This window comes from Mustela nivalis (genome assembly GCF_964662115.1).
Source record: "Mustela nivalis genome assembly, chromosome: 11".
NCBI lineage: Eukaryota > Metazoa > Chordata > Mammalia > Carnivora > Mustelidae > Mustela > Mustela nivalis.
In genome coordinates this window covers 102,588,027-102,612,739 of record NC_139030.1, presented here as the reverse complement: position 1 = coordinate 102,612,739, position 24,713 = coordinate 102,588,027, and the positions used below count along the sequence as shown (strand labels likewise).

The following is a 24,713-nucleotide window of genomic DNA, read 5'->3' as shown; positions in this document are numbered from 1 at the left end:
TTTCCCATTTTTTCTGGAGAACTGCCCCCCCCCAGGACTTGTTTGCTGCTGATGGCATCTTTTTATGGGTCTAACTACAGTCCCCTATAAGCAAGGACAGAAATAACATACACGGGTGTGTGTGATGTATAAAATTTGGGTATTCAGAGAATGGATGGCATTGCCTTGCGGTGGCAGGAGTGTAGGCCTTCTTTATTCAGAGGTACATTATAGACCATCAGAGGCTAAGGTGGGTCTCTAGCCACAATAAGCATAGGGAATCTGACCAATTGCAATTTTAGGGTTTGCTACTTATATTCTATTTCTAAGGTAGACTGCCATGTTGATAGGAGGAGTAAACTGTGGAGGAAACTAAAAAAACATTTTGTACCCCTGGGTTGTATGAAGTCTTGGGAAATGGTCTTTCTTAGAGTCAGGTTGGGAGTCTAGCACTGGAAGCCCATGATGTACACACCACGAAGAAAATCTCTGAAATTTACTAAGTGATCTCTGCTTCTTTAACACTACATTAAGAAACTACAGGATGCAGCTGGTGGGTGGGACCAGATGCCTGGGACACATACAGCCAACTGAGGTTTAGGGATGGTTCTTTGTTTGTTTGTTTAAGATTTTATTTATTTGACAGAGACAGAGATCAAAAGTAGGCAGAGAGAGGGGGGAAGCAGGATCTTTGATCCCAGGACCCTGAGACCATGACCCTCCAAAGGCCGAGGCTTAACTCACTGAGTCACCCAGGCACCCCAGAGGTTTAGGAACTATAAAATAATGTTTAGGTGGTTAGTTAAATTCTCCCCTTAAATCTGGAATGGCAGGGGGTGGGCATGGCAAGAACATTTAGGAGAGTTAGGATATTAAGGCATCATAATATCTGACAGCTCTCCAAATTGTTCTGATCACATGTACCTGCTCCAACATAACTCAGAGTGACTCACACTTCGGGGTCTGCAGAAGCCTAAAACACAAACCGTGAGGCCTGAAGTCTCTCCTACTAAATAGTGTGACATATTTTCTGGCTTTGTCCAGGTCTCTGCCTCTCCAGGCTGGCACCTCCATTTGGAACTATAGTTCTGGAGCACTGCATAAGTTTATAAAGCCCAGAATGTCTGCAAAGAAGGAATTCTGGAGCCTGGCACCTGGTCAAAGCAGTGGGAGATATCTGCAGTAGCAACCCCCAGCTGTTAGCCAGCAATGGGGATTCAAGGACAGGTGTGCATTTGGTTTCGTGCAAATCACACATGCTTTTTCGAAGCCAGAAGATACCAGTTTGAATACCATTTCTGCTCCTAATAACTATTTGGGATCTTGAACAATTCAACTTCTCTGTCTGTAAAATTTAAAAAGAACAAAAAACAAAACAAATAAACAAACAAAAACATGTTTCAAAGCTTCCTCTAACACACCAACTCCTTATCTAGAAATCTGGCAATTAAAAGGAATAGGAGGTGCGCCTGGGCACCTAGGTGGCTCAGTGGATTAAAGCCTCTGCCTTCGGCTCAGGTCATGATCCCAGGGTCCTGGGATGGAGCCCCGCATCGGGCTCTCTGCTTGGCAGGGAGCCTGCTTCCTCCTCTCTCTCTGCCTGCCTCTCTGCCTACTTGTGATCCCTGCCTGTCAAATAAAATCTTTAAAAAGTAAAGAAATAAAATACAATAAAATAAAAGGAAAAGGAAAAAGCATTTATCCTGCCTTTCCTGTATAAACTGTGTTTCAGGATAGCTAGATAGCCTGAACTAAGGAAAGAGTTTTTTTTAACAGAAAAAATCCAATTACTAAATGTGCAAGTAATGAAATAATGAGAAAATCATCATTTTACAGCCCTTAAGAAATAATTGCTTCAAACAAAGATCATCAATAGACGAAGCCCTCATGAAAAGCTAATTAGGAACAAAGGCAATTCATCTTCGCATCATCTGAACTGAGATAACCAGACATTATCACTCCTGTTACAGTGACTATAGAGCTCTCAGCCTATCTTCAAAGAATGTTTGCCAAAAAAAAATAATAATAATAATTGAACTTCAAATCAATCAAGCCTCTAAATCTAACTTAATGTTGATAAAAAATATAAGAGATAAATACACAAATTAAATGATACTACAAGGGAGTAAACAGATTCAGGACAACTGACCCAGTTTCTGTAACCAGTAAAGGCAGGAAAAAGGGGGGAGGGTGATGCCAGGGGCCCTTGTCTAGACCAACACCAGTAGAGATACAATGAATCAAGGCTGGGCGTGAATCTGGAGATCCAGATTCAATTAAGCCCATCACACGAAGGCATGTGCCCAGAATATACACAGGATACTAGATGGTACCAGAGAATTCTAATTTTGCGGGGTGTGATGACACTGGTTACGTAAGAGCATGTCTGTAGTGTTTAGCGACATAAATTCAATACCTAGGGCTGAAATGACATGGATCTTTGGAACTTGCTTTAAAATGCTTTACTAAAATCAAAGGAAAAGAAAAGAGGAGGAAGAAAGGAGAGAAAAATAAAGGAAGTAAAGAGAGAAAAAAAAAAGTAAAGAAATGACTCTATAGAATGAATAAAGAAATTAAGCTTAAATAAGCTAAGAAAAGCAGCTGGCATGAAGCCTGCTGCACGGTAGTCGGGAGACACTCGCTTCCCTTCCCCTTGGCGAGCCCACACCACTGTTCTGAATTCTGAAAGTTCTGAATACCTTCCTGGACTGCTACGTCCGCACTTAGAAACCCCTGAATATTTTGACAACGCTCCTCTTCCTTTATGTCTTCTCCACAAAATCAGGATGGAAGGAACCCAACTTAATTTTTGTTCTTTAATGAAGCCCGAAAAGGAAATATTTCATTATTCAAGTACAATGAAAAGATAACCAAAGCCAAAATGATAGTAATAGAGCTAGTATGCTACACTCTTCATATTCAAGGAAATAACATTTGTGTTTCTAATAATTGCAACTTAAAAGCCCACGGCAGGTGGATATTTGTAATTTTGCAGAGAAGTAAATTTAGATTGCCTGTATTTTAAAGAAAAGCATCAAATTTAGTCAGAACCTTACTAGCAAGTTATTTTATTTGTGATATAAATTACTTATTCAAAAGAGCTAGTTTTAATTTTATCATTTTATTTTCACAATTAATCTATGTTAAAATCATCCCACATAACTTCAACACTCGCATCATGCAAATCGAACTGGCCTTTTGCAAAAGATAAAAAATCTGAATACTTCAAGCTCAAGCCAGTGGGAACCCACTCATTGGTTTTCAGGTAAGTACGTTATTATTTAAAATAACAGTTCTGTGTGCATTTCCTGTAAATGCACCTCTCCAGTGGAGTCAAACGTTTCCAGAGCAGGGACTTTTAGTACTCATGATGAATCCCCAAAACCCAGAACATTTGAACGAAAAATCCCTGCTTCCTATTTGTGCTCTCCATCCACTGAAATTCATTTCTCTCTGTCTCTCTCATGTTCACAGAGCATTTGACAGCTTTTATAGGACGTGACATTGAACCTAATCTACTTGTATAATATAGTTAATTGCAGACCTTAGTAGGTTTTATACTCCCTGAGGCAGTGCCTTGTAGTTGATCAACATGCGTTAGGTTGAATGACTTGAATTTGGTTCCTAAGCGCTTTGCAGGCATTGGATACTGAAGAATGGGGTCCGTTCCAAACACACAAATTACAGTAAGGGGTCACTGCTCTAACAAAGCAAGAAACCCTGGGATCCATTTTCCAGCATTATTCTCGTGTTTTCCAAGCTGGCCTCAGAACACTAGTCCCACCAGCAGCCATCAAAGTCACCTGTCCCTGTGGGCTGCCCGAACCAGTAGGTACTGTCAGGCAAGGCAAACGTCTGAATCACCTTGTGCAGGAAGGGTATGATGCTATCGTGCTGGTCGTGAAGCAGGCAAAGCAAAGCTCTGCAGCTTCCTAAATAGTGCTCTATTAAGAGACCAATTTTATTTTCATTTTTCTTCCTTTTTTGACAATCTATTCCCACCATCGTTAAGAGTTCTGATCTTTCGAGGCACCTGGGTGGCTCAGTGGGGTAAAGCCTCTGCCTTCAGCTCAGGTCATGATCCCAGGGTCCTGGGATGAAGCCCCACATCAGGCTCTCTGCTCAGCAGGGAGCCTGCTTCCCCCTCTCCCTCTGCCTCTCTGCCTACTTGTAATCTCTGTCTGTCAAATAAATAAATAAATCTAATAAAAAAAAAGAGTTCTGATCTTTCAATTCTCACTAGTTTTATTTTAAGAAGGCTGAAAAATGACAGTATTTTTTCAATGTATTTTAACCCTCATTGTTGGATCGCCTTATTTACTCAAAAATGATTTGGGGCCATTTCTCCACATGTACATTTGTCACTTTTAGTCTTAACTTCACAGATGTCTATGAGTTTGCTTATACATTACAATGAGATGTACCTCCATGCAGTGAGAAGCTTAAGCTTCATATTCTTTTTTTTTTTTTTTTAAGATTTTATTTATTTATTTGACAGACAGAGATCACAAGCAGGCAGAGAAGCAGGCAGAGAGAGAGGAGAAATCAGGCTCCCTGATGAGCAGAGAGCCAGATGCGGGGCTCAATCCCAGGACCCTGGGATCATGACCTGAGCTGAAGGCAGAGGCTTTAACCCACTGTAAGCTTCATATTCTTAACAAAATACTTTTCTCTGAGCCTATAAAAGACATAAGTGTGGCTGAAATGTACTATTTAAAGAGAAGAAACAATAAAGTTGCATGTAAAGACATTAGTTAAGAATCTGCTTAATTAAATGGATATGCCTACCTTATACTAACACACACTTCAGGTTTACAGTGGTATTTAATATTGTCCTTTTCCCTTCTGCTTTTGTTTCTTTTAGGAGCAATTTAGGACTATTGGCATAAATGGAGTTAAAATTTAACCGTTAAAGAGACTTGCATTTCAGCAACTCGAGGAACATAACTGATGAGCTCAGTTTTGTTATATTTTTGATAGCAGTCAAAAGGCACAACTAGAAAAAAAAAAATTCAGGTCTGTCATTCCCTCTCCTCTATGAATAGATAAATTTTCCTTTCTGTAACCCATGGTATGATGTGTGGTTTATAATCATTATTTTTTTTTAAACCAGAACCCTAGTGATACTCAAACAGGAATCAAATTTTTTCATAAGCACATAGCAATCAAAGAGAGTATTTTTTTCAACCCTGTCACCTCATACCCAATAACAAGTAAAGGGAAAGAAGCACAGAATCTAAAAATTAAACTGGGTGCTAGACTTGAAATCTTACAAGCGTCTTCTAGTTTCGGTCTAGCTCTCTTAATATAGCCAAGAGTTTTGTTTAGTTGATTTTTTATTTATGTATTTTTTAATGAGAAGGAAAAAAAAAAAAAGATCCTCTACCAGAAGCCATAAAAAACCTCTCAGATGGTAAAACAGATAGCCCTAAAAGTTTTTGCCTAAACTCACACACATGCCTAAAATAAAACTGGCCCATTCATCTCACTACAGTCCTTCGAAAGAGAAGTCAGATGAAAATACAGCAGAGGAGGGTGATGCCGCCCAGCTTCTAGTTAGGAGCAGACTAGGAAAAATTATTCTTAGTTCAATCCATGGAAGGGGGGTAGAAATTTCTCTCTTTGCAATTCAAGATTATTTTAAAGATAGACCATTTCTTTTCCAATATCTTCATCAAGCAGAGCTGTTAAGAATTGTCTCCCAACCATCCATCCCCAAAGAGCACGAAGCTCCACAGTATTCACCCCAGATGCTCGGCTTTGAAGTGTGAAGCTGGGACGTCCCCCTAGACTCTTCAGCCACCATCAAAGTCATCTCATTACGCCCAGCGCTGAGAGTTAAAGCATGGGGCCCTAACTGCTCCAACACAAACACTGCATTAACAAAGCAACCACAATATTCCTCCCCCACATGGCTAGAACTTGAAGAAATTTTTACCATATGTACACATGCACGAGATACGAGAATTTATTATGCTAGAACATCATCGAGAAGTACATGAAACATGCTGACTAGAACTGGATGTTATTCTAAGGGACTGGAAGAAAAAATAAAATGCAGCTGATCTTTATGATGAAAGAACAGAAACATTGGGCTGAAAAATGAGATCAAGTACAATTCCTAAATTGTATTTCTACTGACACTTTCTGCTGCCTGTTCTTTCCTGAAGTAGCAGAAAACAGTTTCAAGGGGGGCGGGCGGGGACAAAACTCTACTGCACATCTCTGAATGCTACTGTTCTCTCTGCCCCGTTCATTTCTACAGGACAAATAAGCTTGCAAATAATGATACACTGATAAGAGCAACTATGATTCAAAGTGAACAGGACCTACTAAGAAAAAATAATTCCACTTTTATCTCCTAAATTGTCAGTTTTTCACTGGCATGGAGGTAAAAAAATAAAGTGCAAAGAAAAAACTTGTTACAGGCTAAGGAAATGAGATAAGGAAGAAATGAGGGTCAATACTGACTGATTTTCATGTAAAAATTAATCTGTGAAAATATTTTAAAATGTTTGTACCTAATGGACTCCATTCTTTTAGAGAAATTCTTGCATATGTACACAAGAAACACTATTCAAGAATGTTCCCTGCTGCATTATTTGTAGTAGGGAAAATTGAAAAATAATCAAAGTGTCCACAAATAGAGAAATAAGTAAAATGTGATACCGTCATACCATGATACTCTATAGCAATTAAAAGGAATAAACTAGAAGTGTATGTAATACCATGGATAGATTTCTAAGATACTTTACTGAATAAAAAAGTTCTAGCTTGATAGCATTTGTATTACAAACATACACAAGCAATATTATACTGGGTTTACGAGTATACACATGTGTGTAAACAAAAGCATGGGGAAATTTCGGAATTTCGGAATTCAGAGTGCACAAATCCTCACACCCCAACCTGGCAGGGGTGGTCCAGGGCACCAGGAATGGGGATGATGGTCAGAGGTAAACTTTAACCTTACATGGAACACATGAAATTTTGAAAAAGAGAATTAATTAAAAAAATGTCCTAGGCAAGTTCTAATAAATAAAAAGTTGTGAGGATCCTTCATTCTTCTGCTGTCTTGATAGAAAAACATGAGGAAGTTTCTTAATATTTCTAGGTCTGTTTTTCAGCTATAGAATGAAAATTTTCACCTCTCCTCTATCTTCATTGTAAGCGTGAGAATTACATGCCTCCTAACTCTTCATATATCATGTACTTTCATGGAGAAATAGTATCCGTGAAAATATAGAGTATATTAGTAGTTTGGGGCTACATGTTATATATATATTCACATCCAAGAATTTTGTTATTTCTTCATATGTGACATACACTTTCATAGAGACGTATATTCAAAAGCTTGTTATTCCCATGTAGGGCATATGCTGAGATAATTACCACTTTGTGCAGACATGGTATCACTCATTTAAAGAATTATACTTTCCTGAGTGACCTAGCATATGTTGCTTACACTGTGTTCAGTAATGCGAATGTTTTCATCTGTCCCGTGTTGTTCTCTAATTGGTTCGGGTACAGACCCCATGGCCCCGTCTTTCTTAGGGAAGGAACCCCATTACACGTCTCTGATAGTCACAACATTAACCACGGTAAGTGGAAAGGTAACAGGCACTCCAGTACTATCTGGATGTGCACAAACACCTCTTCTTGTAGCTTCATATATTTGTCTGAAACAGGCACTGAATAGTATTTTGCAAAGAAGAACCAACAGGAAGAAGCTGTCTGCTATAGAACTTGGAATTTTAGCGCTGAAAACACTTTAGAGATCTGCTCAAGAGGTTTTCAAACATCTTGTCCCGCAATCCTTTTTCTCAAAAGGCACCTTATCTGAAATCCTGCTAAGACAGAAGGGAGACCAGGGATTCGTTCTCTTCATGGTGGAGGGCAATGGCTGGGCCGCCCTGCTCAGCACCCTGCTCCACAAGGCCGCAGAGAATCACGACAAGCAGTGACAGATTCTTACTGGTGGGAGGCAGTGGACCAGGACCTTTACAGACAGGTGTTATTTCTCATAATCCTCCTGGCGGGAAGATACTGTTCCCCACTGAATGGAGGAAAACCAAAAAAAGACTATAAAAGAGACTAAAAAATTTTCTTAGCATCAGCTGGCAAATAAGTAGCAAATCTGAAATTTGAACTCAGATTTATTCAGCTCCAAAATCCTTACTTTAACCACTTATGATTTGGATTTCCTGTCTCACCACCCAATGTGATATAATCCTTTAGCTCAGGCTGATCAAAAATATACACACATATACACACATACATAATGCATATGTGGGATAGAATCAGGCCTTCACCTCCTTAAGACTCCTTAAGAGCCTCCCTCTTAGTAAGGACTTCTCACTCTCTTTCCGGGGGCTAGTGTGAAGCTGGGCTGCCCCAAAGAAGAGTTCAGATGGGACACAACAAAGCCTTGGGAATGGCTCCTCGAGAAGGAATCCTTCTGCGGGTCAATATATCATCATTGTGTAATTTACCTTTAATATAAAGCCTACTCCCCACGACAGCAAGGAGTTAATCTGGCTCATCCACCCCAACAGTGCTCCCCAATGGCAAACAAACAGTCTACCTGAGTAAGTTTGGCTTCCTTGTGCATGTCTGGCTCCCACACATCTTCTGGCCACTGGTCATACTCAACAGCCACTCAGTCATCGCAAGCCTAGCCCTAACTCTCACCATGTACCCTCTTAATAGGTCAACTCCTCCCAGTCCCTTTCCCACACAGTCCCTCTGCTCTTTGCCACCTCTCATGGGGACCCTATGCCTACCTCTTTAAATCTCCTTTGGGGGGAAAACATTTCTTGCTCACTACTGACATTTCTTCCACATGGAGAGAATTCTGCTGGTCTTGCTGGCTGTTATGACTTAAATTGTGCCCCACCCCAAATTCGTACGTTGAAGTCATAGCCCCAGGAGCTCAGAATGTAACTTTATCTGGGAATAGGTCCACTGTAGATAAAATTAGTTAAGATGAGGCCATATACAGGAGTACGGTGGGGCCCTAATTCAATATGACTGGTGTCCTCATAAAAGACAAATTTTGGGAGCACTTGGGTGGCTCAGTAGGTTAAATGCCTGCCTCTTTGTTTCAACTTGGGTCATGATCTCAGGGTCCTGAGATCAAGCCCCATGTCAGGCTCTGCACTCAGAAGACAGTCTACTGAAGATTCTCTCCCTCCCGTTCTGCTTTGGCTCTCTCTCCCCCTCCTCCCCACACTCTCACTCTCTCTCTCTCTCTCTCAAATAAATAAAATAAAATAATTTTTTTTAAAAAGAGAAAGAAAGAAATTTAGACATAGACAATATATGGGAAAATGACATGTGAACATGAAGAGGGCCATCTAAAAGCCAAAAGGAACAGATTCTACCCTCACAGCCCCCAGAAGGAACTAAACTGACACCTGGATCTTGGACTTCTAGGCTTCAGAGCTGTGAGATAACAAATTCCTGTTGTTTAAACCACCTGGTGTGTGGCACTTTGTTACTGAAGTCCTAGGAAATAAACATTGGCCTTGCTCCTCCTAAATTTCATTCCCCGGTGGAGAATTTGGAAGAGACACAGGTTTGCACATGCATACCCTTCCTCCATCTTCCTTCTGAGGAGCTAGCTGCCAGCTAGACACATATTCTGGTCTACTCTTCCTTACCAAAAGCTTTCCAGGGACAGGCCTGTGCTGTCCAGTGCTGCTGGTGGCTGGCTGGATGAGTCTGTCTAATTCTCTGGTCAAGTAAGCTCAGCTGTCAATATTAGTTTCATCAGTATTAACGTTAGTATTTCCTGGGCGCCTGGATGGCTCAGTCGGTTAAGCGTCTGCCTTCAGCTCAGGCCATGATCCCAGGGTCCTGGGACTGAACCCCACATTGGGCTCCCTGCTCAGCAGGGAGTCTGCTTCTCCCTCTCCCTCTGCCTGTTGCTCCCCCTGCTTGTGTTCCCTCTCTCTCTGTGTCAAATAAATAAATAAAATCTTTAAAAAAATAAGATCAGTATTTCCCTTTCTCATCTCCCTTTCTTTACTGACAAACTGGTTCAACATTTTGGAAGGGGAAGAGGGCACTATGTAAAATGAACATCCTCCTTCCAAACCCAGGCCCCAGTCCTCATCTTCTTCTGGGTAGGGAGTGAGGTGGCCTCCTCCTCTGTCTTTCCTATTGCAATGGCATAAACTTCATATACAGCTTTTCCCAGGCCTCTGCTTTAAGTTGTCAAAAATTCAAACACAAACACTGACAGCTACTTCCTTCTTTAATTTTTTTCTTTGCGAGGCAGGGGAAGGAGCAGCATGGGAAGGGAGAGAATCCACGTCCAGTGAAGAGACTGACACGGGGCTCGATCTCACCACCCTGAGACCATGACCTGAGCCAAAATCAAGAGTTGGAGGCTTAACCAACTGAGTCACCTGAGTGACCCCTGACTGCTACTTCCTCACTCCCACTATAAAAATTCTATACCCCTCAAGGTAGCAGATAACTCAGACTGTCCAGGAAACAGGCATGCATAGCCTATGGGGGAAAGAAGCACACAAAAAATTAATATCTCAATATATTAACTTACTGTATGTTTTTGATTAATTAAAATTGGGGAATGAGCTTTTTAATATATGAATTTTAGCAGTCAAATAATAAATGATAATTGATCTAATTAGTAACAATGTCATAACCATATGTTGTCACTACTATTATCACATGCTCTGGGTCTCCTGAAGAAGCACATCTTCGCTTAACCAATGGAGAGCAGGTAGGTGGATTGGTGGCTCTATGAGTGTGTGGACAGACTTGGGTTGACATAGCTCATTTTACAGGGCCATCAGTGTCACTAGCATCACTATGTCACTTCTTCAGGATTTTCTAATCCTAGTGATTTTGACATTGGGAGTCACTATAAATGCTAGGAAGCAGGGATAAAAAAGAAAAGAAACCCAGGAAAAGAACTGCCAAGGTCAGGGGGCACCTGGGTGGCTCAGACAGTTGAGCATTCAACTCTTGACGTCAGCTCTGGTCACAATCTGAAGGTCATGAGATCAAGCCCCGACTGAGTCAGGCTCATGCTCAATGCGGAGTCTGCTTGTCTCATTCCCCCTGCTCCTCACCCCACTCAGAGACATGCGCTCTCTCCCTCTCACAAATAATTAATTAATTAATTAAATCTTTTAAAAAAATAAATAAATAAAAGAACTGCCAAGATTCGGGGACCTGGGCTCAAAAAGTTAGCTTTGACGTCAGTGACCTGCTATAAATTCCTTATTAGGTTCACATTCTCTGAAACACCATCAGCAATCACATAAAATCAATCTCTGGGCACTGTAAATAACTACTCAAAATCAGAAAACATAGAGCCCTTAAACTTTGAGAACCTCCCAGGGCTGCATTTACTAGTAAACAGTGAATGTTATAATGTCTCCCACAATGACCCATGGCATCATCATAAGTAACCTGAGACCCTTTAGAGGCGGGGTTGGAGGCCTCCCAATTTTTAACTATAAATCTTATAAGTGACTTCTAGATTAGGGAAGAATTAAAAGAAGTATGTAGTCAGGCAACAACGATTTCATGCACTCCACCCATTCATCCCAAGATTCTTACAAATATGGTCATTTTTTGGTCAATATTTACAAAAAATCCTATTCAGTATGCATTAAGAGTGAAACAGAGGAGGGAGGGAGAGCCAATACAAGTGTGTGTTAACAACCAGTCATCATTGTGAGAAATGGAGCGTGGCCTTGTTGGAATGGGCCTCAGAATTGTCCATCTCAAGGACAAAAGCTGAGAGTATGCATCTATCAGTTCAGGTTTCTCCCCTGGTCACAGCTTGTCCCATGGGATGTTAACTTGCCTGGACTTCAGTTTACCGTAGAGTCAAAGCACAAGAAAAGGATGCAGGTTTTTCAAGTATGGTTGGGTTCATCCCTAACTGCCATGGAAGAACAGATTAGTTTATCTCACTTCTCCCACTTGGCCTTATCCTTCTTCATTAGTACCTCCGTTTACATTAGCCAATATAATCCTGTTGCATTTATTAAACCTATAGTAATCTGCATTTAAGAACACCCTGGTTACTCTACTTTATAGTTAAAATGTGCTAAATCAATCTTAGTGTTTTATGTACTTTCCTAATGCACAATCCCTTGTTTTTTTCAGTTTTCTTAAAATACGGTGCCAGTATCCTTAAAATTCTCCAACTAAATGCTATGTCCTAAAACTGTGTTAACATATGCTCATAAAATGAACCACTGTTTTTATACTATGGCAATGAGGGCATTGCTGATGGTGGAGAGAATTATATCAGAACCCAGCATCTAAATTGACTAATCTCAACCAAATCCAGGGCTGTTTTATAAGACAATCTCCATAGCAACTAGAGAATCAGGGTAGAAAATTCTTGAAGTGGAAAGTTGTGCCTGATTTGCCAGATCAGCCCATGTTTTGACAATCTGTAATAAGGTAATCAAAGGGTCTCAAGACTATCACACAAGTGTTGACATCGTGTGAATCTATCATGGCATGTGTCCTCCAAGTCATAAAAATACTCGAAAAAACATCTAACAAGGCTGATATTTCTAATCAAATCCATTAATGTTTTATCTATTTTGAGGTAAATCAAAAAAACAAAAATCAATCATGTAGAAGCTATTTCTTTAGTCATATAACTTACTGAGCTAGCACCTTATCTTTCCAGTCTTCTAAATAATGTCCATTTATATGGCATTGTACAAACATTATTCTTGATTAATGACATAAAACAAAAAGCAGGTTTCCATATCATTTATAAAATTTATAGCTATTGCCCAGACTTTTAAAGCTGAATGCTATGAGCCGACATGTTAGGTAAGCCCACCGTCACCAGCAAATCACTGGGAGAATTTGCCTGAGCACCTTCTGCCCTGACCCCTCCCCCACATCTTCACTCAGTCCTTCTCACGAAGATTTATGTGTGAATGGGAAACAGGGTCATGTTTCAGAAACACTGGCTCTCACATGTAAAAACAGTGAGTAAGGAAGAAGGGGAAAACATACAGGAAGCAGTATGACCCACAGCAATCCTTCAGAGAAAAATGCTTATAAAAAATTTATAAAAGCCCAGAAACTGAGACTAAATATTGTCAATATAGAGTTGGGACATCAGAAAAAAGAATACGTTCCTGTAAACTTACCATTGATTCCAAATTAGATGAATGACGTGTTCTTAGAATGATCCAAATTAACTGAAAATCATTGAGGAGAATTACAGAAGTAGGGACTTCCAAATAAAGATAAGAGTATGGACCTTATAATTATTCTCACTGCTTCCCAAAACCCCAGGAAAAAGATGGGAAAGGGATACTTTTTAAAAGCAAGGACTCACTCGAACAAATGGTAGAGAAATGGAAGAGGAGGCAATAGCACCAGAACTTGGAAAACAGATATAAGAGTCGTAGGTGATTTAGCAGACCCAACGCAGCAAGAGGAAAAGCAGAGAAGAACCTGACTTACGGCACAGGCACTTGATAATGATCAGAAATGGCAGCCTCAGTTTGGAAGGAAAGATCAAGGCAAAGCTCAAAAACAGGGAGACTCGTGGAAAGGCTATTTAAGAAGCAGTTAGATGCTACCTGCCCCCCACATAGAAAGGCAAGTGCCCTGCCCCCACCTTGGCAGAAGACACGAGAGACATCTGGCACCGAGGCATCTGAGCTGGAGAATCCCAGGCAGAGCTGCGGGCAGGGATGAGTAATGAAAAGAGGGCAGCTAAGAGAATATTTACAAACTAAATGCTGAGACTCTACCAGCCCCATTCTGCAACTCTTTTCCTAAAATATGGACAGCTGTGTCTACCCTCCAGGCTGAAGACTGGATGATCCTTCTCTGAGGAACTTGAACAACCCAAGAGGAAAAAACAAACAAACAAAAAAACCTAACATAGGGGTTCCCCAAAGAAATGATCTGATCAGATGAGTTTACAGTTGACAAGCTCCACCCATATACTGAGAATATCCTTTCGGTCTTTCAGTGCCTACTCTCAGAGTAAGCAGCCAACCAGAATCATCAGACATCCAAGAAATGCTTCTAAAACAAACAAGCAACCTGGGGGTAAGGGGGGTGGGGAGCGGGTAGGGGCTGAAAAACAGACACAATGCAGGAAGAAGAAAATATCAAAAATTATCCATAGATACTACATTCATGAGACATGGCCAGGATGTTATTTCAAATAATAAAATAAAAGTAGTATATATAAGCATATATAAGATAAAAGGAGTATATAAAAGTATTTGGAAGCTAGTACAGAAAAAGAATGAAAGACTTACTGAAGGCTTGGCATATAGAGGAAATCTGCCAGAAAGTATTACAAAAATATAAAGTGATGGGGAAAGGAGAGAAAATAAATGTAGAGAACCAATACTAGAGTTCCAATTTCCAAATAATAGAGCCTCCAGAAAGAACTGAGAAAATGGAAAAAATCGTCAGTGGGATAATTCAAGAGTTGTCTGGCACCAAGGAACAAGAGGGTCAAGGATTCAAAGCACCTAACACATCTCCAGCAAAATAAATGAAAACAGATCCATACAAAGAACATGTCACAAAAATTTCAGAACACTGGAAAGAAAGTGAAAATCTTACAAGCTTCCAGAGAGAAATGACAGATCACATACAAAAACTAGGAATCATAATGACTTCAGAGGTCTCAATAGTAACATAAAAATAAGAATTCAATAATACAATGTCTTCAAAATAAAGGAATTATTATTTTTAACCTAGAATTTTATACCTAGCCAAACTAACAAGTGTGATGATAGAATAATAGCATTTTCAGACATGTAAGGTCTCAAAAAATACTCCCCCATCCCTCTTTTCAAAGGAAGCTCCTAGAAGATATATACCCCTAAAACAGGCCATAAACTAAGGGGGATAGAAAAGAGAAGATATGAGATTTAGGAACCAGGGTATCCAACATGGAGAGATGCAGGGAATACCCAGGATGGTAATTAAGGGAGATTCCATGATGACAGTTATCCTCAACAAACTGAGGGCAACTAGTCCTAAATGAAACAGGTCAGAGAGCTCTAGAAGATGATTCTTTAAGAAGATGAAACTGATAGAACTGATAGAACATTCAATACATGGAATTGATAGAACATTCCAATACATGGAATGTTCTATCTAAATGCATGGAGAGATGCTATTATTAACAGACAGGCTGAGGTTAAACCATTGACGGGTATTTTAAAAACTAAGTAAACAATCAAAAAGATAATGATCAATTCCAGCCAAAAGAAAATTGTGTAAAAAGGGTAAAATAATAACAACATTCTAAATACCTCATTGTGAATGTTTACATAGTTATAATAATGTAACCACCAAATATTTATCCAAACTTTGATATAACTTATGGAGAAGAGGGAGGATCAGGAAGAGTGTATGAGTGTGTTTATATTGGGGGTCAGGCGTGGGTGGTGAAAGGAAGCTAAATTTTCATCTTCTGCAAGGAGAAGTCAATAGACAGTGCCTAAAACTGAAAAACCAAGCAGCACCAATATGAGTTGGTATTTGGACATCTGGAGTTGAATCCTAAATGATAAGACAAGAGAGTTGAAAGCACTTGGCTTTGGGGAGAAGAAAAAGTAATAGGGAAAATGGAGGTGGGTACTTAGAGCTTTGGGAATAAACCCTGTGAAACAGTCAACTTTCAGCCACATGCGTGTATCATTTGGATAATAACAAAGAAGAAAAAGAAGGAAAGGAAGGAGGAAAAGCAAAGAGAGAGGAAAGGACAGAGAGAGGAGGGGAAAAGGGAGCGAAGAAAAAATTTAAAGACACAATACAGATAAAAATGAACGAGAGCCTAACAGATCAAATGTGGTTTTCATTTTCAATGAAAACCAAAGTCCAAATATTTTTGGAAAAGGATAAGCTTTCAGTAAGTACAGACTAGATTTTCGTGTCTCCCAGCTCTCAGTTTTGTATCTCGTTGCCAAATGGCAGCGTATAAAAAAGTATTCCTGCTCCTTCCCCCCCACATCCCTTTCTTCCATCATTTGTAAATGATGACACTTCCATACCATTGCTTTGTCCGCACCCCTCCCCCCCCCCAACATCCTATGGGCTTTCTCCATTCTCTCCACTTTATTATCTAGGGCACCATCACCTTTCCAAACTGGTCTGCCTGCTTCCTAATCATCCTCTAACATGCAGGCAGAGAAGGCTTTCTAAAACCCAAAGCCAATCACACCGCTCTCTGGCTTAAAACACTCCTGTGGTTCCCACTGCCTTGAGGATATGGTTTAAACTCCTTAACCTGGCCTACGGGATTTCACGCTCTGACCTCTAACTACCCTGAAGCTTCATTTTTTAACAGGCCCAGGACTGCCTCTCCCCTCCAACGCCATCTCTAAGTTCCAGCCTGCCACACTGAAGTCGTCTGCAGGTCCTCAAACCCGGGATGCTCTCACATCTGAGCCTCTGCATCACTGGGCCCTTTATCCTAAAAGTTCTTCTATGAAAATTACACGCAGAAGTATGTGTAAGTGTCTGTGACTATGTATGCATACACAAATGAACACACACAAAACCTGCCGATGATTCTGACATTACTTATAAGGCCCCCCCAAGCTCTAATTTTGGACCTCACCTTAAGAACCCATTCCTTAAGCTACAAGCAAGCTTACAGCTGCTATAAAAATGTTCTGAAGTACATTATTCAGAATATTTTCATATAAAGCATACGTGAATTATACATATCAATAAGAACTACTTTTCATGTCACTGGAATGTTCTCCATTGCCCTTCCTCCCAGAGAAAGTGGGTTATGATTATCCTAAAGTTGGTTTCCATGAGAAGGTGTCACCCTAAGTGAAAAACATCCCTTTGCTGTTCTGAGAACAGCAAGTTCTAGAATGTGAATACTTCTATCTCATAAGAATGCCTGGGCATGCTGTTATAAAACAACAACAACAACAAAAAAAAAAAAAACTTTATAAAAACATCAATATTAGATGAACAGCTGTGTAGAAAGGGGAATGTAAAAATAAAAACTGCATGTTGCAGCATCAAAATAGTAACCATATACAGTATATGACTGTTTTTAATCAGATGAAGATTGAAGCTATTACATTTCAAATCAAATGTTATAAATTAGTTCAAGAATGCAGCTGAGCTCTCATTTAATTAGAAATGTCCATGTTTAAATCATGAGGTACAGTAGCTGCCAATGAAGCAAAAGGGCAAGGGAAGGGAGAAACACTGTGTCCAGACCCTCCGATTGTCAACTGTCTCCGACACACGATGAGCATCTGGGGGGGGACTGGTCCTGATGTAATGAAGAACTTCGTATACTAGCTAATTTGAGATTTAATGTAATTGAACATAATTGTTTTGAAGACAATTAAATTCATTATTCTGGTCTGGACAATTCTGAACTCTTCATTTTTGTGTGCAACGTATTTTCCCCCATGCTGAATTTTAACCCTTTCCTGGATAAAAAGTACAGCAAATTTCAGCCCAGGCTTTCCCGAAATAATCTTTAGACTGTCAGGTCGCATTAAAATGCAGCACAAGCAGGGAGGTGCTCCTCTGGAAACAAGTCTCTTTTCCTATTGCTAGTACTTACTGTAGCCCAGCTCAGCCAGAATCCCAGATCTACAGCCCAAATGTCAGACAATACAGCATTAAATAAAAATGAGGCAACATCATACAGGGACTTCTGGGGTCATACAGAGAAGAATGCAATTATCCTAAGGCGGACTTTCCCCCAAAGGTTATGAGCCTCTGCATCTCATAATTAACCACGGTGCAGCTAGACAGTCCAGGCAAAAGGTCTTTCTTTTCTCCCAATTTGCCTAATTCAAAAACACCTCAAGTGACATAGCTCAAATTTTCCAAATTAAACTCACCCCTGGGGCTGAAATCAAGCATGTGACAGTTCAGTTGCAAAGCAAATCTTAAAGAGAGTTGTGCATAAGGAAAGAAAGAAAAAAAATCAGAGGAAAAAGGGGTAGGAGTTAACATTTAAGTGGTTTTCAACCTCATCATTACCCCTGCTCAAGAAAATAGGACACAGATGGGCAAAACACACCATTGTTCTGCCCTAAGGAGTCTACAGAACTCATCAGAAACTACTGTTGCTTCTCGTGATCTATGGTGAATCTGTAAAGGATGAAATGGTTATGTGCCCCATCCCAGTTGGGTGGAGAGTGGAAAGAGAAGTCACAGAGACATGGTGTGTACCGCAGCCCATGAGAGCCTGTTGTTGCTGGAATTCTCCAAGGTCAACTCTTCTCGGGGAGTTGAGGAATGCTTATCTTATCAAAAACTGTTCTGAATTGTGAAAAATGGTTTCTAATCAGGAGTGATACACTGCCCTAAACTTTCTCTTACTTCTGGCCACAGCGCCACATTTGTCCCCTGGGACACCAGAAAGAGGGTCAATGGGAGAAAGGTTCACTGCTCCCAGGCAAGAGTGGCTCCCCTCTCAAATCTCCACAGTGATAGAATTAAAGGCCTCCAAGCTGGCAGCCAGAAGAGAATTGCCTTAAAATGTGAACTGCAAATAGCAATCACTGAACTTTCACTTGCATCTAAAGAAGCAGCTATAATTTTACTGTCCCACTAGCTGTTTTCTTTTGCAATCTGCAAGGGAGCTTATTTTTATCCAAATAAAGAAAAATAAAAGATCCAACCATTTCCCTTCACCTCACCTCCCTATTGTCATAAAGTTTCACATTTCTGCCAGCTCTTTATTCCCGAAAGTGGAGAATTACACAACGCTCATCAGTCTTAAGCAACTTTGGTTTTTTTTTTTTTTCAGTTGGTTACTTTAAATTTTTTCAATTCTACCACATTAATCTGATAAAATTCTGTTATTTTCAGAATGCTTTATAAATAATTACATTAAAAAATACATACACATTTTTCTGAAGCATAATTATTTGATTTTGCTCTTATTCAGTAAATAGCTTTTTACACTGAATCATTTTGTCTAGGTACATGTTACAGACACCTATGCTACTACTACTCTGAGTTTTCAGTAATGCAACATGATCATTTTAGCAACAGAGATAAAAAACAAAGAAGCAAATTTTACATCCTATGATTAACAGTCAAGATAATCTGTCCTTTGTTTGCTAGAAGTTATCAGTCAGCTCTTTGCTCTCTAAAAATATGGGCCTTTTGAAAGAAGACACTCTGCTAAGTTGAAATCAGGTTTATCTGAAAATATTTTGAACCCTTCACTAAACAAGATTAAGATACTATAGGCTTTTCTTTAAACAATTATGATCCTTCCAATCCAAGTTGTCCTGTTTAACCTGACAACATCCCTGTGAACCATGGAGTTCATTTCGTTTTAACCCATGAACTAACTTGAGATTTCAGGGTCCCAACCCAAAACACAACTGCTTATAGTGTATTTCGTTCCATGCCAAGTTATCAGTAAAATCAAGGTTGATTTCAACACTACTACTTCACAGATTAAAACTAGAAAAGTTCTCCTTAACCACATAAGATATGGGATCATCATCTTCAGTAAGAGTCTGATTAAATCTTGGACCCCAAGGTTCATTTTAATAAGGAGGAAATGGGAAATGTTTGGGATATACATGTTCAGAAGAATAATGAAATGAAGTTTTGGGGTATGCTGTCTTGAGTATTCACATTTATACAAGAAATCAATGATTAAAGAGCATTCAGGTCTACCTGAAGCCTACCCTTCATCCAAAGACATATACATAAAGAAACTAAAATCTTACCTAACTCATTAATAGAAGCTGTTACTGTAATGACAGATCTGATGTAGTCTTGATCAGAAAATGAAATATACTGAACATTGATACTTCAGGATATTTCTGCCCTGCAAAGAAAACAACACATACATGCAAGAATTTTTTTCTGTGATGAAATCTTAATAATTTATTTCTTCTGATACAATTAAATTGAGCGTGATAGAAAAATCCTGGGATTTGACCTCTAAAGTGACATTGACTAATCATGAAATTCACGGGTAGTAATGTCTACTTCTTACAGGATTACTATATAACCAGATTACAGTTATAATGAGATCTGATATCTAGTTATAACAGTTCAGAGGCTCAGTTCAGAGGCTAGTCTTTGGTGTCTATGACAGATGATCTCTTGGACTTGCCACTGGGCTTGCCAAAGTTATCTTAACTTAGTCCAAGATGGTAGCCTCCTATTTCAATCGCCCAAATCACACCACTCTAAATTCTGCTCCTTCTCAATCTCATCCTCTACACTTTGTCAATTTTTCCTTCCAAATGAAAGGAAATTTCCAAATCAAAACTTCCCAAATCAAACTGCCTGGATCAAAATCTGACATCTGGAAAAGCTAAGACAGGCCAATTAGTGCCTAAAGCACAGGTGCCTGGGATACATGCACCTGTCCGTTAGAAACCATTCTGTCCCCACCATCTCCTTGTCAGAGGCCACCAACATCCTTCAGATGTTAACGACTTTCAGCTTTTGGTGGCTTGTGACTCACTTGAATGTGTAACCTGGAGGAGAAAGCTGCCATACACTTGTATGGTAGCCGCACATTATCCCACGTTATTTTTAAAGTTTACAAGCCTGGTTCAGCCTCCTTAAAAGTCCCCCTTAAGCCTACAAAAGCAAATTCAAAGTGAAGGACAAAAGTTTTCAGGCAGTAATTAAACCGTTAGCTATGCTATTATACCTTTGTCGCCCTGTCCCCTGGCAGCCTAACAATTAATCTTTTCAGAAGAGAGGAAAAATAAGTTACACACAGGAACTGCAGAGCTTACAGCAGCCCTACGCTATTAATTTTAATAACATGAGAAGATAAACATATGTCACTCACTCAAAGCCAAATGAGCATCTACAAAGCCCTGCCCTGGTGTACATCTAAAATTTATAACTCAGGTTCTTTGCCCAAGACATTTTAGGCGATTTAAATATGTTCACATTGCTTAATCAGAAAAAATATGGATGATATAATTTTATTCCACTCATTTAAAAATAAAGGCATTTAAAATATTCGTAAAATGACAGGTCATTTTCTTAGCTAGTTCCACCTTCCCTCACTTTTTAAAATCAGAAAAGATGAAGCAAGAACAAGATTATACAACCTCTTCTTTTAAGTATTTTTTCAACATACTCTAGCTCCTGGAAGAAAAGAGATGATTTTATTTTTTCATCCCAAATCTTCTTCTGAAAAGCTTTTATTCTCAGTTTCATATGATACAATTGAATCAAATGCTAAAAGAATGAAACACTCTCTCCTGCAATTTCTTAAGCATGCATATAGGAAAAAAAATTACTGCTGGCAGGAGGAACTGTCAGTATGAATCTCGGCAGAAGTAAATTGTTTGGTATTTCTAATGGAGTATAATAGCTATAATTCCACTTGAGCCGCTGCCACTAATAAGCTGATAAGAACTCTGAGTCGAGACCCAGGTGTCCATCAGTCTGTGGCTTCCACAAATGTCCCTGCATATTCACTTAATCACAGAGACAGGTAACCCAGTCCCATTAGAAGTACTGTGTCTCACAATGAGGGGCCCAAGCTGGCTCTTCCCACAAAGAGAATGCAAAAGCACAGAAGCATCCTGCCTCTAGAGGAGTTTTCTTATCAGCAATTATAAGGAATTTTCTTAGACGCTTCCAGCTCCTGCAAAGTTGTAAGACAGTAACTTAAATGTGCTCACCATTAGAAACGGGCCAGGGGAAAACACTTCTTTCTCATGAAAAGTAGTCCCCAGATCAAAAATGACTCAGAAATTAACACAGACTGTCTTGAATGCTTCTGGATTGTGACCCGAATGTTCACCTGTTGCCAAAAAGTTGATTTTCATTAACAAAGCATTCTACTCAAACGATAAGAAGTCTGAATACATTCTGTTTTGTGTGTGTGAAAGCAAAAACATCTAGAACCCAAACCGTGTGTCATCACATGAACATTTTAACAAGGGTAAAACAAAGAATAATATCTCTCATTGGAAATACTGGCCCAGGGAGTAAAGAGGCTTGAGGTCCAGTTTTTGAAACTGCTGAGAGATCTTACACCCATCATTTAAATGCAACTGCCTACGAGTTTTTATATGGAGAAAATGGAGGAGAAATAATAATGATGTAATGAAAGCATGGGTTTTGTTGGCAGGAGAGCTTTGAAAAGTAGCTGGTATTTGGCCAGTTTATTTTTTATACAACCTGTTGAATAAAAAGCATAATGTACAATTATGCTCATTCTATTAATGATCAAATAAGTGGCCCATGAGGGAAACATTAAACTTTTATGTAAACATATCCTCCTCAGGAGCCTGAACCCCTGAACAATGCTCATCTCAGGCACTCACTCTCGTGTGAATAAGTGCACTGCTGAGCTTATGTGGGCTTTTGGGAAGAGCACATGTGCCCATGAGTGACTGATCTATCTCAGTATCCCGGAGTCCTGCAGAAGCTCTAACAGCCTCAAAACAAGGAGAAGTCTAAGAAGAAAGAATGTTCTATAGCACTGTCTGCAGAATACAAAAACTACTGTACTCATACATATTCACATCAACTGTCTGTTTTCCTACCATTTCTTTCAAGAAGAGCTGCTTTTGCTATGTTCTCAACAACGTATTTTCTTCTGGCTTCTGAAATACTTAGTAAACAAGCAGCCAAACAGAACCCGAGTCTGGAAGAAGCCATGGTGATTTTTCTGGAATAGGAGAAAAACTATTGTTCATTTTGGTCTTTATGGCTCATTTTGTATTTTCATGTTCATTAACCATAAAAAAAATTATACTTTTTTGGAAATCAGGCAGTCATAATATGAACACTTCACTGTTTTATTCCTGGAGAACACCTGAAGGGAGAAACCTTCAGATTGAGTCAACCAGAAAACCATGTGTATGTGGTCATGTACAGATAAGACTACATACCGTAGTAGTATCGACACTAGGAAACGCAGGGCAAGTTACTCAGCCTCAATTGTCATGTAAATGAAAATACTTGTTAAAGTATTCTATTCTCTCTTATACACCATCTTCCTTAGATTATCCCCGTTTTCAAGGTCTATGATACTTAACAAGCTTGATCCTCTTGTTAAATGAGACTTACTAGGGAAATGTAGAAAACAGAAGTGAAGAAGATTCTTGGAAAAACTACCTTTCTGGCAAAAAGAAAAGTTATCTCTATGGTCCATGCTACAGCCAATATATGAACAAATAAAAGGGACTCATTTGGGTGCTGTATGTGACAACTATTTGACTATATTCCTCTCATACTTTAATCCCCAAAGTTCCTTTATCAGTTTAAAATCTTTTCAAAGGACTCTGTTCCTGGAACTGAAATCTGACAATAAATGCCCAAAATGTGACTGATGCCCTTTTGTTGAAAGTGTATTAATTACAAAACAATTCCCCTTTTCAAGATGGGGCATATTTTGGTCTCTTTTAAATATTAAAAAACTAAGTATGGTTCTCATGAATGCATTCAACAAGTTATTCCATAGAGTGATTTCGTCTTAGGTAATACTCTCACGGTGGGGAATGCCGCAGTGAATGGTGTCCAAGCCCGAGACAGACGTTAAGTCTCTGAGTTTAAGCTGAACTGTGCTCTCATGTGAGGAACAGTACTGTCGATGCATAAACCCTCTGGCTTCTGTCCACCAAGATCGTTTCTTGGCCTGATCGTCCTAACCTAGAGGGAATCCGGGACTGCATGACTCGTCTAGGTTTGCAAGCAACTTTTCATACTGTGGCCATCACCTCCTGCCTGAAAAGTCATAAAAATATGGTCTTCAGGTTTTTGTAGGTATTAATAATATCGTTGTAATAAGGCAACTCAGACCTCTCTCGTTTCTGTGTAAACAAAAATTGCTTTACACAAGGGGTGTGGGCGTCTTCTGGCTTTCATTTGTTTTCAGTGTGTTTATGTAGCTTAATTGTCTCATCAGGCACTTTCCCAACATAATTATGCTTTTTAACAAATGGTGTTTATGGCAACCCCTAACAGTGCAAAAGAAAGGATTAGTTTCATCCTCTCATTCCACATTTTGATTCCCTGTGGACAGTTAAATCACACAAAGATGGTGTTAGAAAAATCTACCTTCACAGCAAAAGCTGGAATTAGCGGCCACCAGGCTTTTGGAGCGCAGTCAGGCCCGTGAGCAAAAGGGTAAGTGTCTCCCTGCCTCCTGCACCCACAAAGGAACCCAGAGCAACCCCGCGAGCGTTCGTGGATCGGGAGAACGCGCTCCCCGGCCGCCCGTCCCTCCAATCGCAGTTCGACGACTTCCGGCCACGAACCAAAAAGCTGCCGCCCCTGGGGAGGACCGCGCGGGGCGGGCGCGGAGGGGAGCCGCCCGCGGCAGTTCCGCCGGATCACCTGCCGCCCGCGCACGCACCACCTTTCGCGCTTTCGGGGCGGCAGAAAGGCTCGCCGAGGGGGCGGGGGCGCGTGCTGCGGTCGCACCCGCCGCTGGGACTCCCTGCGCGGCCCCGCAGCGGGGCCGGTGCGCCGTGGCCACGTGGGCCGAAGGCTAACCCGGGGGGGGGGGGGGACGGGCGCGGGCCTCGGGGCAGACCCCCGCCGCCCCGCGACGCCCGCCGGGAGCAACGTCTCCGGGGCCCGGGAGCGAGGCACGGCCGGCGGCGGGGCCGCCCGGGACCGGCTCTGCCGCCAGCGCCGGCGCTCACGCCCGCAGCTCCGCACGGGGGAGGGAACCGACCTGCGCGCACGGAGGGGCGGCGGGGTGGGCCGGCGCGGAGCAGGGGTCGCCGCGCGTGAGCGGC

At 40.5% G+C, this 24,713-nt stretch overlaps 1 protein-coding gene across 1 annotated transcript in view; it reads right to left on the bottom strand.

The window, feature by feature from the left end:
* The window catches only part of FTCDNL1 (formiminotransferase cyclodeaminase N-terminal like), a gene marked incomplete at its 3' end in the record, with an annotated part of 32,983 nt that extends 8,270 nt beyond the window's left edge, over positions 1-24,713 (bottom strand). Inside the window, exons 1-3 of the mRNA XM_082690089.1 lie at positions 24,650-24,713; positions 22,512-22,636; positions 18,340-18,432 (exon numbers count right to left, since the gene is read on the bottom strand). Of these exons, the coding sequence (XP_082546215.1) occupies positions 18,340-18,432; positions 22,512-22,626 (208 nt within the window). The 5' untranslated portion in view covers positions 22,627-22,636; positions 24,650-24,713. The remainder of the gene's footprint in view (positions 1-18,339; positions 18,433-22,511; positions 22,637-24,649) is intronic.